At 41.5% G+C, this 16602-nt stretch overlaps 1 protein-coding gene across 3 annotated transcripts in view; it reads right to left on the reverse strand.

Annotated features, from left to right (window-relative positions):
• Nucleotides 1–16602, reverse strand: part of SEPTIN9 (septin 9) — a 321204-nt gene that overhangs the window by 113594 nt on the left and 191008 nt on the right. For all 3 annotated transcript variants that reach the window (XM_073683981.1, XM_073683983.1, XM_073683982.1), the window contains one exon: nt 14318–14929. In XM_073683981.1, coding sequence (XP_073540082.1) covers nt 14318–14929 — 612 coding nt within the window. The remainder of the gene's footprint in view (nt 1–14317; nt 14930–16602) is intronic.

Here is a 16602-nt window from a genome sequence, read left to right on the forward strand (position 1 = left end):
TCTTCACTTGCATTTCCACAAGCGCTTTCCAAACGATTTTAGCATCACTTGGAAAGTGCTTGTCAACTTGGTCACACTATATAAATCCATGCAAACGGCATGGATTTATATACTGTGACCGAAAGAATGTTTAAAAATAAAAAAATAAATCTATACTTACCTTAAGATGGCCCCCACAGTCTTGCTTCGATCCATCCTGGCTTGCCGGCAGCTCGCGGTACACTACACTGAAGGACCTGCCATCACATGACTATGACGTCAGCGCAGGTTCTTCAGTCCACCGCGAGCTACCGGCAAGCCGAGACAAGGAGACCGGGGGCCGTCAGAAGGTAAATATAACATTTATTTTTTATTTTATTCTTTTTTTCACAGGTTCTATGGTACCCGGGTCCGGAGGAGAGTCTCCTGTCCTCTAGACCCGGGTACCATCTGCACATTGAAACGCATGGAATGCGCATCTACAGATCCAGTGATGCGTAATCCATGCGTTCCAATGCAAGTCAATGGCGGCGAAAACGCAGCACTTCTGCACAATTACTGGTAGTGCTGCGTATTTTTCCGCAATGATAATCCGCAGCATGTGCACAGCACATGCGGATTATCATTGGGGAACATGGCAGGCCTTCTACCATGCGTTTTTTAAGCGTTTCTGCAGCGTTTTTTGACGCTGCGGAAACGCTTAAAAAACGTATCGTGGGCACACAGCCTTACAACTGATGCCCCCATTAAACGAAGTGATACGTTGTTGGATTCAGAGTGTCTTTTCCTACATTATGCTGCTCTCAGATGAGGTAGCAAAAACCTGGTGACAGATTCTCTTTAATCAGAAAAACAGGCAACTTTGAAATTTACTTGTTATTAATAATACTCTCTATTTAACTTCATTGTTTTCTGCTTGATGCCCAAGTTACCGGTCATCTCAGCAGTCACACAGCGGTGGCCGAACATGCACAGTGATTACAGCTTGTAAGTGCTGCTCTGAAGCTCACTGGATCACTGTAGATCACTGTTAGGTCCTGACCAGCTTCACTCCACTGATGCATCAGAGGCAAAGCTGGAAGGTCGGGGAGCGAGGCGCTCCTACTTAACCCCTTTATAGTTCTACAATATCTGCTGTGCAATGCTTGATGAAGGCAATTTTTTGCTTGTGCTGTACTCCAGTAAGTCAAAGTAAATATCACTTTATTCCTCTAGCCTTTATTTTAATGCAAAAATGTCTATTACTGGTTCACTTGCTTTAGATTTTATATGATCACAGTGACTCCTTTTTGACAGTTTGATGATGTTAATGCTTTTTTGCAAAACTGCCCAGTAGTGGGTTTCTGACTGTAAAGGTGGCAGGTAGCTTTCTCCTTATCTACATGCCCCTTACCTAGGTAGTGTGATTAATGTCAGTAAAGCTTCGATCGATGAAATAAAAATAGTATTTTTTAATGGAACAACAATGATTAAGGGGGTTCGTATGATTGTTCCCTTCATTACATTGACAACACATCTCCTACTTACACACTGGGCCCATTTACATTGAACGATGATCGGGATCCAACGATCATAACTCCGTGTAAAAGAGCCGTAAGATATATGCACTACTTGTCCTGATTTTGGAGACACTATAGATCATACGTGACAAACTCTGGCCCACAGGGTGGTTATATTTGGCCCATGACACCAGAACCGCCACCCCTATGTGGGGCTATTATTCTGTATGGAGGACTATGTGGGGCTATTATTCTGTATGGAGGACTATGTGGGGCCCATTATTCTGTATGGAGAACTATGTGGGGGCCCATTATTCTGTACGGAGGACTATGTGGGGGCCCATTATACTGTATGGAGGACTATGTGGAGCCCATTATACTGTATGGAGGACTATGTGGAGCCCATTATACTGTATGGAGGACTATGTGGGGCCATTATACTGTATGGAGGACTATGTGGGGGCCATTATTCTGTATGGAGGACTATGTGGAGCCCATTATACTGTATGGAGGACTATGTGGGGCCCTTATTCTGTATGGAGGACTATGTGGGGCCCATTATATTGTATGGAGGACTATGTGGAGCCCATTATACTGTATGGAGGACTATGTGGGGCCATTATTCTGTATGGAGGACTATGTGGGGCCCATTATACTGTATGGAGGACTGTGTGGGGCCCATTATTCTGTATGCAGGACTGTGTGGGGCCGAATATTCTGTATGGAGGACTGTGTGGGGCCCATTATTCTGTATGGAGGACTATGTGGGGCCATTATTCTGTATGGAGGACTATGAGGGCCCATTATTCTGTATGGAGGACTATGTGGGGCCCATTATACTGAATACAGGTTGGACCGCGACTTTGTCCAAGTTTTTCATTTTGGCTCTCTGTGTGTGTAAGTTTGACATCCCTGCTATAGATAGAAGAGTGATTTCTACGCTGGTGGTGGCAGAGGGGACTTACAAAATAATTCCATTACATTGCCTGCTGATGCTTTCTACTGTCATTTTACACTTGAAGAATAGAAGAACAACCTTGATTATGAATGCTGTTCTTATCCTGATGACATATGTGGAGTCCACTGCAGATAAGACAATATTGGCCCATGGAGAAATTCACCAAGATGTAATTCTGAGGAGAGAGGAGACTGATGAATTGTGCAGAGTGGATATGTCACAGTTTAATCATATTTAATGCTGTATATAAATCAGCGTCTCGGGCAGCTGTTGGCATTTAATTAGCCCTATCCAAAGCAGCTGTCCCGCCCCCTGCTCAATCACCGCTACACCTCCTCATCACTGCCATCCAGACAGCTGCTGGGCTGCGTCCTGAGCTTAAGGTTCATCCCCCCAAATCCTAAACAAACGTCTGCAGGATCTGGAGGCCCCCACGAGACGCCAGAGATTATATCCTTCCTGTCCCACTGGCTCTTACTAATGGACTGATTGGGACAAGACCTTCTGCTGCCAGCGAGCACCATGTTCTTAGACAGCTGGCCCGGCTGGAGGATCAGAACTTAACCACTTGAGCACTTGTCAGTAACACAGCAGTTAAGATGCCCTCAGAGTAAGTAGGGAGTCATTTACTCTAATGGGATCTGTACCCTTTTTGTGGCAAAAAATCTGGATGGAATAGGGACTGAAAAAAAATCTTTAATTTACTCACTTATATAGCGCCATTAATTCCACAGCGCTTTATAGATATTATCATTGCTGTCCCCATTGGGGCTCACAATCTACATTCCCTATCAGTATGTCTTTGGAGTGTGGGAGGAAACCGGAGGAAACCCACGCAAACACAGGGAGAACATTCAAACTCCTTGCAGATGTTGTCTTTGGTGGGATATGAACCCAGGACCCCAGTGCTGCAAGGCACTGTACCTACTTCTCCCTAATGTTTTGTGATTTTTAATTTGCAAATATTAACATTAAGATAAGGGTGCTGCTACAACTCCTCATTGTTTTTCCATCAAACAATAACGATTATATGGTATAAATAACATGTTAAAGGTTATTCCCAAAAAATCTAATTATCCCCTATCCAATCCAAAGAGTTATTCCCAAGCAATCCCAATATCAGAGCTCTGGAACCAAGAGAACAGGGCTCTGCATACAGACCCGTCCTGCATTGAGCAGAGGTGTGCAATTGCTTCCTCTGATCCATTCATTGTCAATGTGGCTGCCACAAAAAGCTAAGCCCTACACTCAGCAGTCCCATAGACAATGAATGGAGCGGGGGCCGCACATCTATGCCTCTGCTCCATTCTTGGGGATCCAAAGCCCCAATCGGGATCACTGAGGATCAGACCCCCAGTGATCACTAAGTTATCCCCTATCCAATAGATAGGGAGTAGCTTGTTTCTTGGGGAATAACCATTACCTTTATTCTGCAGTCAGTATCATTACAGAGATATTACATTTTGCACAATAAAAACACTTTAAAAATTTGTAGCTTTTTTTTGCTGCCATATTCTGGAAACCATTACTTTTGATTTTGCCATTGTTGGACCTATGTGAGGGCTTGTTATTCGTGGGATGATCTGTAATTTTTTGTCAGTGCCATTTTAGGGTACAATGAATTTATTATCTTTAATTACTTTTTCATGTTCAGAAAATGCTACTCCACCATATTTTTTTCCAGTTTGAGAGATTAATAAATTATTACTTCTATAGTGTGGATTTTTCCATTTTCAGCAATACCAATTATGTGATTTTTTTAAAAATATATTTTAAGGAGATAAAGCTTTTTTTTTAAATTTCAAACATTCTATTTACCGTAACTGTTTTTACATTAAGGGACTTGACCGTACGATTGCTTGATCACTTTAGTAATATACAGAAATACTTGGGACTGTAAGTATAAGTCTGACAGGAAGCCTATTAGGTTATCCTGTTTGCAGGGCCTAATAGTAGTTTGCTCCCTTTTTCTAACCGCTTAGATGTCATTATTGCAACTAACTGCAATATCGGAGGTATTAAATAGCCAGGATCAGAGTTATTTCCAATCCCGGCCATTGCCACAGAGTGATGGCTGCAATACACAGTTGACTACTTCTGTGCATGGTATGGGCACAGCTTTTGTGTTTCCACAATTCCCGTGCTGTACAATTATGACCCTTCAAACCAACTGTTTAGCATTTTTATTATTTATTTATTTATTACACTTTGCTTATATAGCGCCATTAATTGTACAGTATCATCATGGTCCCCATTGGGGCTCTCAATCTACATTCCCTACCAGAATGTCTTTGGAGTGTGGGAGGAAACTGGAGAACCTGGAGGAAACCCACACAAACATGGGGAGAACATACAAACTGCTTGCAGATGTTGTCCTTGGTGGGATTTGAACCGAGGATCCCAGTGTTGCAGTGCTAACCACTGAGCCACTGTGCTTCCAGCATAAGACCTATGAGTGTAGAGCAAATTTCACCTAGGGGTTAAATGTGTTGTCTGACTGATGGCAACTCCTTTAATATGAGAGCAGCTGTGGTGATCCGCTGACTGTCCAGGGTTCAACTCTTGAAACAACACAAAACACATCTGATTTTGCTGAAAAGGTTCCCATTGCAACACTCACAAGTGAGCATTCAGTAAGAGCTGATGCTTGTAACTAGCTCTCTTTCTTAGCTATTGGGGATCCCTGGTTGAGGGATATATATATACATCCAGACAGCAATTCAGGTCCTGCTTTAGTCTCAGTCGGCTTACATTCACTGGAGACATGGCTGAGCTAGGCCCAGTTCGGTCACACAAAATGGCTATTGCCCATAGCAACCAGTTATGCTTGCAGTTTGGAGCACATGGCCTCTGCAGTCTCCTCTCAGAGAGGTTCTGGCTTGTCTCTATGTAGTTCCAACACAACCCACTTTGCAAAGCTTTCCCCAGCTGACTTCCTCCAGTGAACCAGTGAACACATGGCCTGGACCTAGTCCTAGCTAGCCAGGTACATCTAATTACTACCTCTAGTGCTAGGATTTTACCCTGTCCTAGCTGGCTTCCCTAATAAATTATATATATATATATATATATATATATAACATTTTTTCTGTAAGTTTATTACAAAATATTACAAAAGGAAGCCATATAGCATATTACTTTTAGTTACATTTCCTATAGGGTAAAATACAATGCACATTAAAGCTGACCAAACTTGATGATTTTGATGAGACCTGCTTGCAGTCTTGCTAACCTTTAGAACATGTGGGAGTATATAAACCACAAAATATAAGGCATAATAGATCATTGTTCTAAAAGCAAATAAACAAAAAAAATAAGTGATTTTTTAGTGATGGAGACTTTATATTGTTTACAGAAAATTCAGACAGCTGCCTCATTTGGCCACCTCATCCATACTTACAGATTTAAAATACTTCTCTAGTAAACTCATCTAAAACTATATTCTTTCTTGACATTTCAGACTCTGATAACTGGTTACAATGTCCGGTGTTAAACAAAACCACACAGGAAACTGACGATAAGAATATATCTCCGTACACCCACAGTACTACCTTAGCTCCTCATGTAATACTGTCTGTAAACATTTGTAAATATGTTAAAGGGGTTGTCCAAGACTTTTATATTAATGGCTTACCCTTAGGATAGGGTTTAACTGATCAAAAAGTTCCCCCCCAATAAAAGATAACCTTATTTATCACAATTAAAAGTAAAAATATCACCAACATGCCTGAAATATCTAAATAATGTTGGCCTGATTGATTATCCATTACTATGCCAAATAAACTACAGGACTGAGTAGATCAGGATACAGGGAAATGAAGGAACCTGATTCTTTCTCTAAAGTATGCCCTACCTGACCACAGAGGTTGGCACTAGTGATGAGTGCAAGTGCTCGTTACTCGAGTTTTCCTAGGGTGCTCGGGTATGCACAGAGTATCGTGGGTTCTCGCGTGACATGCTCGAATCCCAGCGGCCGTATGTTTTGCGGCTGTTAGCCACAAAACATGCAGGGATTGCCTGACAAAAATGGGCAATCCCCGCATGTTTTATGCTCTCTACTAGCCGCAAAGGATGCGGTCGTGGGGACTCGAATACATCACTCAAGCACCCGTGATACTCGGTGCATACCCGAGCACCCTAGGCAAACTCGAGTAATGAGCACTTGCGCTCATCACTAGTTGGCACCCTAGATTGAAGCACGCAAGATTGGCGGCCCCGCTCACCATCTTCTAGCACTAGGAAACCCTAGGGAGCTCTGTACTTAGGACAGATTATGAATTTCAGATCGTGGGGCTGGGACATCCACTGCCCACACTGATCAGCTGTTCCTGATTCTAGTGGTGGCTGGATGTGCTCAGTTGTGGAGCTGCACAGCACAGCTCTGTCAACTGTATAGTGGCCACAGCTCCTATTCAAATCAATAGGCATGCAGTATATGGCTGCGGCCGCTATGCAGTTGACAAAGCTGTGTAATTCCACTCCGCAACTGAGCACATTCGGCCAGCAATGGGAACAGTTGATCAGAATGAGTGCCAGTTATCGCACCCCTATGGATTAGGTACTGATGACTTAGAAATTGTGGTGATGCAGTGGGCTGTGTCACTACAGAGTGAGTGTGCTGTGATCACTCCCCAGCACATTGACTGACAGCTTGCTCTGCAGCGTGTATGTGTACAGCATATATGTGCAGAGCAGGCTGTCACTCAAGTTGCCAGGGAGTGATTACAGCTGCCCTCACTGTGTAGTGAGCAGTGACAGCAACAACACCATGAACCGCCACAAGGACTGGAAGCGAGCGGCAACAGGGAGAATAAAACTATTTTCTCCCTGTAGCTGTGCTTCTAGTAAGCCTCCCAGGTATGACTTAAATTCTATTTACCTGCAGATTACCACTATATGTGCAAGTAAATAGTAATTTTGGTGATGACAGATCTTTTTAACCCTTTAATGAGCAATAAGCTTGTAAAGGTAAGTGACGCATAGGTGTGAACCAGCCAAAAAAACATTTAGAACCTATTCAAGAGAGAAAATACATGTTAGATTGGTGGTGTCTGAATGTTAGGCACTATATTGGAGTCTTAAGGGTCTTAATAGTGTCTTTGACAACATCTCATTAGTTCAATTACAAAATTAGATGAAATTAGTGACTGTGAATAAGGCTGTAATAGCGGGTAGTGAAGCATAATGATAGATCAGGTCACAAGCACGGGCTGTAAAGCTGAAACTCAGGCCAAGGACAAGCTGACTTGTTGAATTGTCTGTGTAGAAAACAACTACACATAGCAATTTTCCAATATCTAATATTCCTACAACTAATTTCTAGCAAATTCTGCTAAACAGTGATGATAGAAGTTGCCATTACTCAATAATGTTTCCACTCCACTAAAATCTGCCAAATGATACAAACAAAAAGTAGCGTGACACGATGCACTGAGTCCATAATTGGCCAACAACAGGGTTTAGATTGAGGAATACAGCCAAAGTTTCCGGTCTCCTCCCAGAACAACAGAATTCCCAGATTTACTGGGTATGTTTCATGACTCACTAGGTCAGATGTCCTTGCACACCCCCTTCCCCTAAGTCCCATAGACATAGGTCATTTTGCAATCAAATCCAATACACTTCAACCAACTTTTTCCTTACTGTGTGTGTTTTCCTGTTTAGTTCTAGTTCAACTAGTGATTAGTCATTTCAAAATTAAATTAGGGATATGACTGTGTACTACAGATGATTTGCCTCGTCCTTGTGCCTCCATGGCAAACAGTCATCAGCTCCTGGAGTCTTTGACCTGACATCCTGGACGCCTATGTAGGCTACTAGGCCCGGCATTGTCTAATCACTAGACTTTAACATCATGACGTGCGCTGACCTGAGATGTTTTGATGTCTTTGGACCTCGAGAGCACCCGGGAATCCTGGGCTGAGGAAGCCAGGAGAAGAAGTTGAAGGAGTTGTCCACTACTCAGAAAAAAACCTTTTCAATCCTTATGTTTCCCCCTTGTAAAATAATAATAATACTTTTACTCATCTATTGTTATGTCAAGCAATCCCGGCGGCCAATCGCCAATCAGTGCTGGATTCACTCGTATTTGAACATATCGCATACTTCCGGGAGAAATGGAACAGCAGCAGCAATGACTTCCTCCGGATGTATATGATTTGTCCGAAGGTGGGAAGAGTGAATCCAGTACTGATTGACCACAGGTATCACTGGACATAACAATGTTACGCGATCCCCAGGAGAGGTAGTGCCGACACCGCTGGAATGGCGCCTGCACTGGATGTGAGTATAAGTGTTATTATTTTACAAGGGGGAAACATAGGTATTGAGAAGGGGTTGTCCGTGTAATGAACAACCCCCTTTAAGACAGTAAGACAGGTTGCCATGAAGGATCTAACTGGGTGCTGCATCAGTGCAGTGCACATTAAACTATTTTTCTCTACTGTGTATAGCACAACAAATTGGAAATGACATTAAGAAAGCCCAAATATTATTATGACATTTCAACTTGTTTCGCATCTATTTGTATTTTAATTGTACATGGTTTTTTTGTATTTTGTGGTACAGCCTTAGACCGAAGATTGTAACTTAGATAATATTCTCTATGTTCACATCTGGCAGTTTTTATTCTATTAAGAATATTTGACTTATTGTAGACTTTAACTGAATAGATGCTGAGCTGCAGTTCTAAGCAGCAGTCACTAATCCTGAGCTGCGCTGTTCACTCTGTACATAGTCTACATCTGGCCATTTCTGGAGCTAATCACAGCAGATCGGTGGGGGTGCTGGATTTCGGACCCTGATATTGATTACCTATCTCATCAAAGTTATGAACAACATATAAGTCCGCCACACACATTATCTCGGCCGGTTCTCCCATACACAGGAGAGCTCGTTTGTCTGAGAGCTTCTATGTTCTCTAAGTGAGAGCCATTGCCAGACATGTCTGTCGGTGGTTTATCTCTGGGCGACAACATGATAGAAAGTCCAAAATCAGACATGACGGATTAATATTTTCCCCAACAATCATCTATCCAGGGCCCTCATACACATTAGACTGTTGGCCGAACCTGATGATATCGGCAGGTTTTTTCCGACATTAGTCTAATGTGTATGGGGGGCTTTAAAGCTAAAAGACAAAACCTATGTAACCCAAGTTAGACACCTGATTAGACCTGTAGGGAGTAATGTGCACAATTCATTACAGAGTAACTGGCACAACATTTTTATTTATTGTGGGATATTCTGACATCTCGTTGTATAATGAAAAGTTATAACATTTTCTAACATACTTTATGTGTCAATTCTTTATGGTTTTCAGGCTAAGTGCCCACAAAGCAGAAATGCTGCATATTTTTTCCGTTTCTCCCTGGCAGGAAAAACGCATGATTTTAGCATCACTTGGAAAAGTGCTTGACAGCTTGGTCACAGTATATAAATCCATGCAACCGGCGTATATAGTGTGACCAAGTAATAGTTAAAAAAAAAGAATAAGAATGGTAAAAAATAAAAAATAAAGATTATACTTACCTTCTGATGGCCCCCTGTGTTTTCTCCGCTGCGTCCAGTCTCTTGTACAGCCCGCGGTGGTGTGAAAGGACCTTTCATAATGTCATTTAGTCATGTGACAGGTCACGCGAGCCGCCCAACACACTGGACGCATCTCTATGGAGACCGGGGGCCATCGGAAGGTAAGTATAATCTTAATCTTTTTTTTAATTCTTTTTTTAACAGGTTCTATGGTACCCGAGTCTGGAGGAGAGTCTCCTCTTCTCCAGACCCGGGTACCATCCCCACATTGAATCGCTTAATATCCGCATGTGCACATGTACTCATGCGTATATTATGCGATTCAATGCAAGTCAATTTTGGCAAATACGCTGCATGTCCGCAAAATTAATGGACATGCTGCGTATTTTTCAGCAATGATAATCCGCAGCGGAAATTTCCGCAGCATGTGCACAGCACATGCGGATTATTATTGGGGACCATAGGGCACGTATTAGCAAGCGTTTTTTAAGCGTTTTCGCTGGGGAAATTCCGCAGCAAAAACGCTTGAAAAACGCATAGTGGGCACGCCGCCTTAAGATCTCTGCTGGCTGCAGTTCTACATTTTTCCCTTCCTGTGGATAAAAATCTGTCCTAGTCATGTGATGGACACACTGGTACACGGCTCATTACAGCTACAGGATGGTTATCAGAGCTGTATCTTTTAAGAAGCGCTCCCATCTATATTGTTTGCATTAAATGTGTGTATATGATGTGCATGTAATGTAGTGTGAGTGTATTAATATACTCACCTAGCACAGCTCCCTCTGGGATCCAGCACCGTTCTTTTTCTCTTCTCAGTGACGTCACTGCAATTCCCTATGCTCCATGTGCGAGCCAGAATTCTCTTTTATAATGAAAGCTGTAGAGCCTCTTTCTGATGCTCTAAAGACTTAGATTGTAAAAGCCACTTGGGGGGTCACGCAGAACACATCTTGACCCAGAGAGTCTGCAGAGAGGTGACGTCACTGAGAAGAGGAGAAGAACGGCGCTGGATCCTGGAGAGAGAGGCGGTAGGTGAGTATATTCATAAACTCACACAAACATTTAATGCAAAAATATAGATGGGTGTGCTTCTTAAAAAGACACAGCTCTGATAACCATCCTGTAGCTGTAATGAGCCGTGTACCAGTGTGTCCATCACATGGCTAGGACAGATTTTTGTCTACATAAAGGAAATCATAGATATTCCCACTGATTAACTGAAAGCAGAGATTTTTAAAATGTAAGGGATTAATTCATGAAGAAGATAGAAAAACTGAAATGAAGATTATAATTTTTTACCTATTCACAGAGAAGAGAAAAGTAGAAGATCCGCAGTACTCGAAATTGAATCCAAAAGTGTTTATTCACCTTGGTACATGCAACATTTTAACCATTGTTGGTCTTTGTCAATTTATCCATGGGATGAGGCATAACTTCCTGATTACTGAATGCTGAGAAGCACACCATTCTCAAGAACAGTAGTCATACTAATCAAGAGTCCCCCATTTCAATAGAGTGGCTGTCAAGAATATGCACTTCTGCTCCATTCAAAGTCTTTGGGACTGTAGGAGATAGCTAAGTGCAGGCTTGGTTACCTCCGGCAATCCCATAGACATTGACTGGAGTGACAGTGAGCATTACTCTTGACCCCATCTCATGGCTCAGCGTTCGGACGCCCATCCATCAGCAAGTTATCACTTAGCCCCCTTTAAATGGTTATGCAAAGGATTTTGCTTATAGAAAACTGTACCCCAAGCAATCAGATAGTTGTAAAAAAAACAAATAAGGGAAAGTAATAACTCTGCCTCAGTCCAGTTGCAGCTCTCCGCTGCAGCTACAGTGTTTGTGTTTAGCTGCAGTGGTTGCATCATGACTATAACACTAACTACACCGCTGCAGCCAGTCACTAAGCTCAGTGGCTCTGCTGTTGTTGACGGCACGAGTCACCAAGCTCAGTGATTGGCTGAAGTGATTATGTGTATTATAGTTGTTATGTCACTGCTGCAACCAAAGCACCGAGTTGGAGTTTGACCGAGGGAGGGTGAATACTATCTCTAAGGCCACGGCCCCACTATCAGTATTTGGTCAGTATTTTTTCTGAGGAGTGGGAACCAAAACCAGGAGTGGGTGATAAATGCAGAATTGGTGACTTGTTTCTATTATACCTTTTCTCTGATTGTTCCTCACCTGGTTTTGGCTCTCACTCCTGAGAAAAAATACTGACCGAATACTGACCAAATACTGATAGTGGGGCCGTGGCCTAATTTTTTTTTCTACCATCTGCTCAGTTCGGTTCCACTTTTCTAACTGTGGAAACCGCCCTTAACACTATTTTATGCATTATGTAAGACTGTAGAAGGGGGAATATTAGTATCAAAAGTGTAAAACACTATCATTCATCCATGTCTCTGAGATCAGGGGACTAAAGCGAACTCTATATATTACTGAAAACCAGGAACAGTCATGAGACGTGTGAGCCAAACAATAAGACCATTTTGGAAGTCTGGGCGCAGGGCATTCTTCAAGGGTTATTCATTAATCATATGATGCAATATGTGCAAAGAGCTTTAGTATAAAATATCCGACGAATACTGTCTCACACAAGAGACACAAGTCTACCTCCGTCTATCCCAAATCAATGTCTACATTTGATTAAAAAAGATAACAACCACAATAAAATTATAAAGTCATGAATATCCCAAGCAAGTCCATATATTGACTGAGCTAGTAAAGGAGTAAATGCAGGACAAGTAAATGATAATAGGTAGGAGGCCATTGCTTCAATCAGTCTGGCGCCACAACTGTAACAACTGCAAAAACCGGGTGTCAAATTTCGCATAGACTTACACTTTCATAGAAAGCAATGCATCAAATGATAAAACATTAGGAGGGTCACATGTTGAATTTGGATCCATTAACATTATACAAACTGTACAAAAACTTTTTGCACCATGTAATGGCCCCTGACTTCTCAAGTTTATCTCCTAGTACCATCATAATGCATTTACATTTTTGAAAATCAAGGGGAACAAACAATCCTTTGGGTTCAAAGGCCACATTTCCAGAATATGGTACCCTGAAGCTGCCATACACATGATATAACTTTCCGCTCTTTTGGCAAACAGCTTTTTTTTAACCAAATCCACCAAAGAACAAGCATGCATGGATCAGCTGAGCATAGATGGTTATTTCTATAGACTATAGGAAGAAGGGAATACAATGCTGTCAGACCCCTTGGTCAGCGACTTATTTCCTGTAAGAATAAATGAAACTAAAATCCAATATGTTCAAACTTACTTTCCTTTAATTGAATTTGTCAGCAGAATTGTACCCCCCCCCCCAATCAAAGACAAATACCTCAATACCTTTACATGGACTGTCTGTTTGTCCATTACTGAGAAATCAGTATTTGAATTGATATGCTAACGGCTATGGTAGATCTGAAACCAATGTCACTCCAGCTCTATTCCCTGTCCAGCGTTGCCTCCTCCTGCTTGACTGACCACCTCTATGCTGCATGACTTCAGACAAAGGAGATGTGGGTTAAGCAGGAAGAGGTGGAGCAGGGCAGGAAATAGAGCTGGAGTGACAGAAGCTTCAGATCTACCATAGCTCTTCAGCATTATTTGCATATAAATTCAAATTTCTCAGTACTGGATGAACATACTGACCATGTAAAGGTATTGCTGGACTTGTCTTTGAAAGAACTATATGTGCATAAAATTGTTTAGGGTATGAAATCCTTCTGACATACTCCCTTTAAATTTGCATGTGGAGGAAATTCAAGAGGCTATGATACACATAACAGTTTCGGCCTTTACCATTGAAATAGTTGAATTTGGACAAATATTTGAATTTCTCTTATGTAGATAGACTGCTTAAAGGTATATAAACAACAAAAACTAAGTAGGAGTTGTATAACTTACCACAGGACAATCACATTCTGTAACAGCCAATGCAGAGATGAACACAACATTTGTCCAGTGTTGCAACTGCATAGGACCCTCTAGGTAATAGGATCCACTTTCTACTGTCTACTTGATTGTATGTAAGGCAAGGAGATAATGAATTTCATGGCTCATAATTACTTTTGGATTATTAGAGAGACAAAAGGTGTTACTTTATACTGGATTAATAAAGAACAAGGGGTCCATATAGTACTCTTGAATAGTGGCCCTATGAGGTTTGGGTCCACCCACTGCAAAAAGATTGTGTCAGATCTACATGTGGCCATAATGTAGTGTGGTATCCTAATCAATTAACACAATGTTCTTTTTTACATGAAGTTGTTGAATTACAGATGATCCAAATAAAAATCTTTTGACAGGTTTAAGAAGACATCACTTACTCTCAGGGGTCCTTTGTTGAACTTCTATCTGGACAGGTTGTGGTTTGGGTTCTTGTTGATGGTGAAGCGCTGTGGATGTTGGAATGGAGTTTTCAACTTGCTTGACAGGGAGAACTTCTGGAGATCTAGGCACCTGTATCTCAATTCGTTTGGCATTGCTTTCTTCTACTTTTCTTTGGTTCAATTCAGGTATTTTTGAACTAGGGGACTCTCCACGGAGGTCATGAGGTTTTCCCAGAGAAATCTCTGCTCTTCTTGGTATGGGTTCCGGAGGTTTATGCCCAGACAGTTCAGCTCTCTTCAAACCAAACCTTGACACTGCTGGAGCAGAATTTTCCACCTGTTTGGATGAGATGTCAATGGAAATCTCTGTTCGTCTTGACATAGGTTCTGGGTGCCGGGATCCAGACAACTCTATACGTCTTAGTGATGATTTAGGCGACCTCTGACCACCAACATCTCCATGTCTCAATGGTGGTTCATTTCTAGTACTGGAGTCTTGGAATTTCTGTGCAGCTGCACCTCTCAGCAGTGGGTTTGGGGTTCTGCGTGGTGGGATAGAGGGGTTCGGAGATTGGTCGACCTCCTCTACCTCAAACGACCTCTTCAGTGCTAAGAATAATAGAAAATCAAAATTCAATTTTTATGACATTTCTATTAATAAACAACATGTGGTAATATACAAACATAAGGACTGACTCATAATTAGAAACAGAGGAATAACGCTGCTGGATACATTGGCAAGGTTCACGCCAACTTCACCATTAGTCTAGCTTTTATACTAATAACGCATCACCATTTATTTATCCATAACGCCATCCACTTTGGCTTATAGACTTTGTATTTCTAAAAATCAGTTTTTTTATGCAATAATCCTTCCCAGCAGGGTAAGTAGTCTAGAAAGTAACTTAAAGCTTGTAAATGACCTAAATAAAATGACAGACTATGAAAGATAGTTTATCCATAAATTGTACTCAAATGTTTGTACCTATATATACTTATATTTTTAATATTTAGCAAACTCTCATTTGTGAAATTAGCTCACTATAAATATTGGTGTATATACAATTGAATTGTAATGAACAGACATGTGACTTAAAGTCACATATGTGCAAAGGGACTATTTAGCAATCATTGAAACAAGTTTTACATGGGATCATAGCAGAACTCAATACATTGCTCTAAATCATGCATGTCAAACTCTAGCCCGTGGGCCAAATCTGGCCCGCAGGGTGATTATATTTGGTCAATGACACCAGAACCGCCACCCCTATGTAGGTCCCATTATTCTGTATGTAGGACTATGTGGGTCATATTATTCTATATGGAGGACTATGTGGGGCCTTTATACAGTATGGAGAACTATGCGAGGCCATAATTCTGTATGGAAGAGTATGAGGGGCTCATTATTCTGTATGGAGGACTATGTGGGGCCTTTATACTGCATGGAGGACTGTGTGGGGCCATTATTCTGTATGGAGGACTATGTGGGGCCCATTATTCTGTATGAAGCACTATGTAGGGCCCATTATTCTGCATGGAGGACTATGTGGGGTCCATTATTCTGTATAGGGGACTATATGGGGCCCATTATTCTGTATGGAGGACTATGTGAGGCCCATTATTCTGCATGGAGGACTATGTGGGGTCCATTATTCTGTATAGGGGACTATATGGGGCCCATTATTCTGTACGGAGGACTATGTGGGGCTCATCATTATGTATGGAGGACAATGTGGGGCCCATTAAACTGTATACTGGATGGCCCGCGACTTTGTCCAAGTTTTTAATTTTGGCCCTCTGTGTGTTTGAGTTTGACATCCCTGCTCTAAATGATGTACATTTGAAAATAAAATAAATACAATTCTGTAGGTCATCTAGTTAAAGGGTTCTAATTTGCTTTAAAGACTCATGCACATTAGCTCCAAAAACATACTGATAGGGAATCTAGATTGTGAATCCTAATGGGGAGAGTGCCGATAATGTCTGTAAAGCGCTGTGGAATTAATGGCGCTATATAAGTGAGTAAAATAAATTAATTAATTAGCATAATAAATGAATTAGCACACTATCCAGAAGTGCAGGGAGCCATACATTATGGAGCTATGCAACCTTCATCAGATCATATGTACATGGCTTTAACTAAGTTTCTGGTACAAAACTCCAGGACTATTTCATCTGGATGATAAAAGGAAAATAACATATTGCAGATCAGTACTTGAAGCTACTTAGCAAAATCTAGTAATAGGCAACAGATCTGTTTTTTCTCAAGCCTCACTTAATTA

The sequence above is a fragment of the Phyllobates terribilis genome, unplaced genomic scaffold (assembly GCF_046119375.1).
Source record: "Phyllobates terribilis strain yellow unplaced genomic scaffold, ASM4611937v1 Scaffold_5__5_contigs__length_657084704, whole genome shotgun sequence".
NCBI classification, from domain to species: Eukaryota; Metazoa; Chordata; class Amphibia; order Anura; family Dendrobatidae; genus Phyllobates; species Phyllobates terribilis.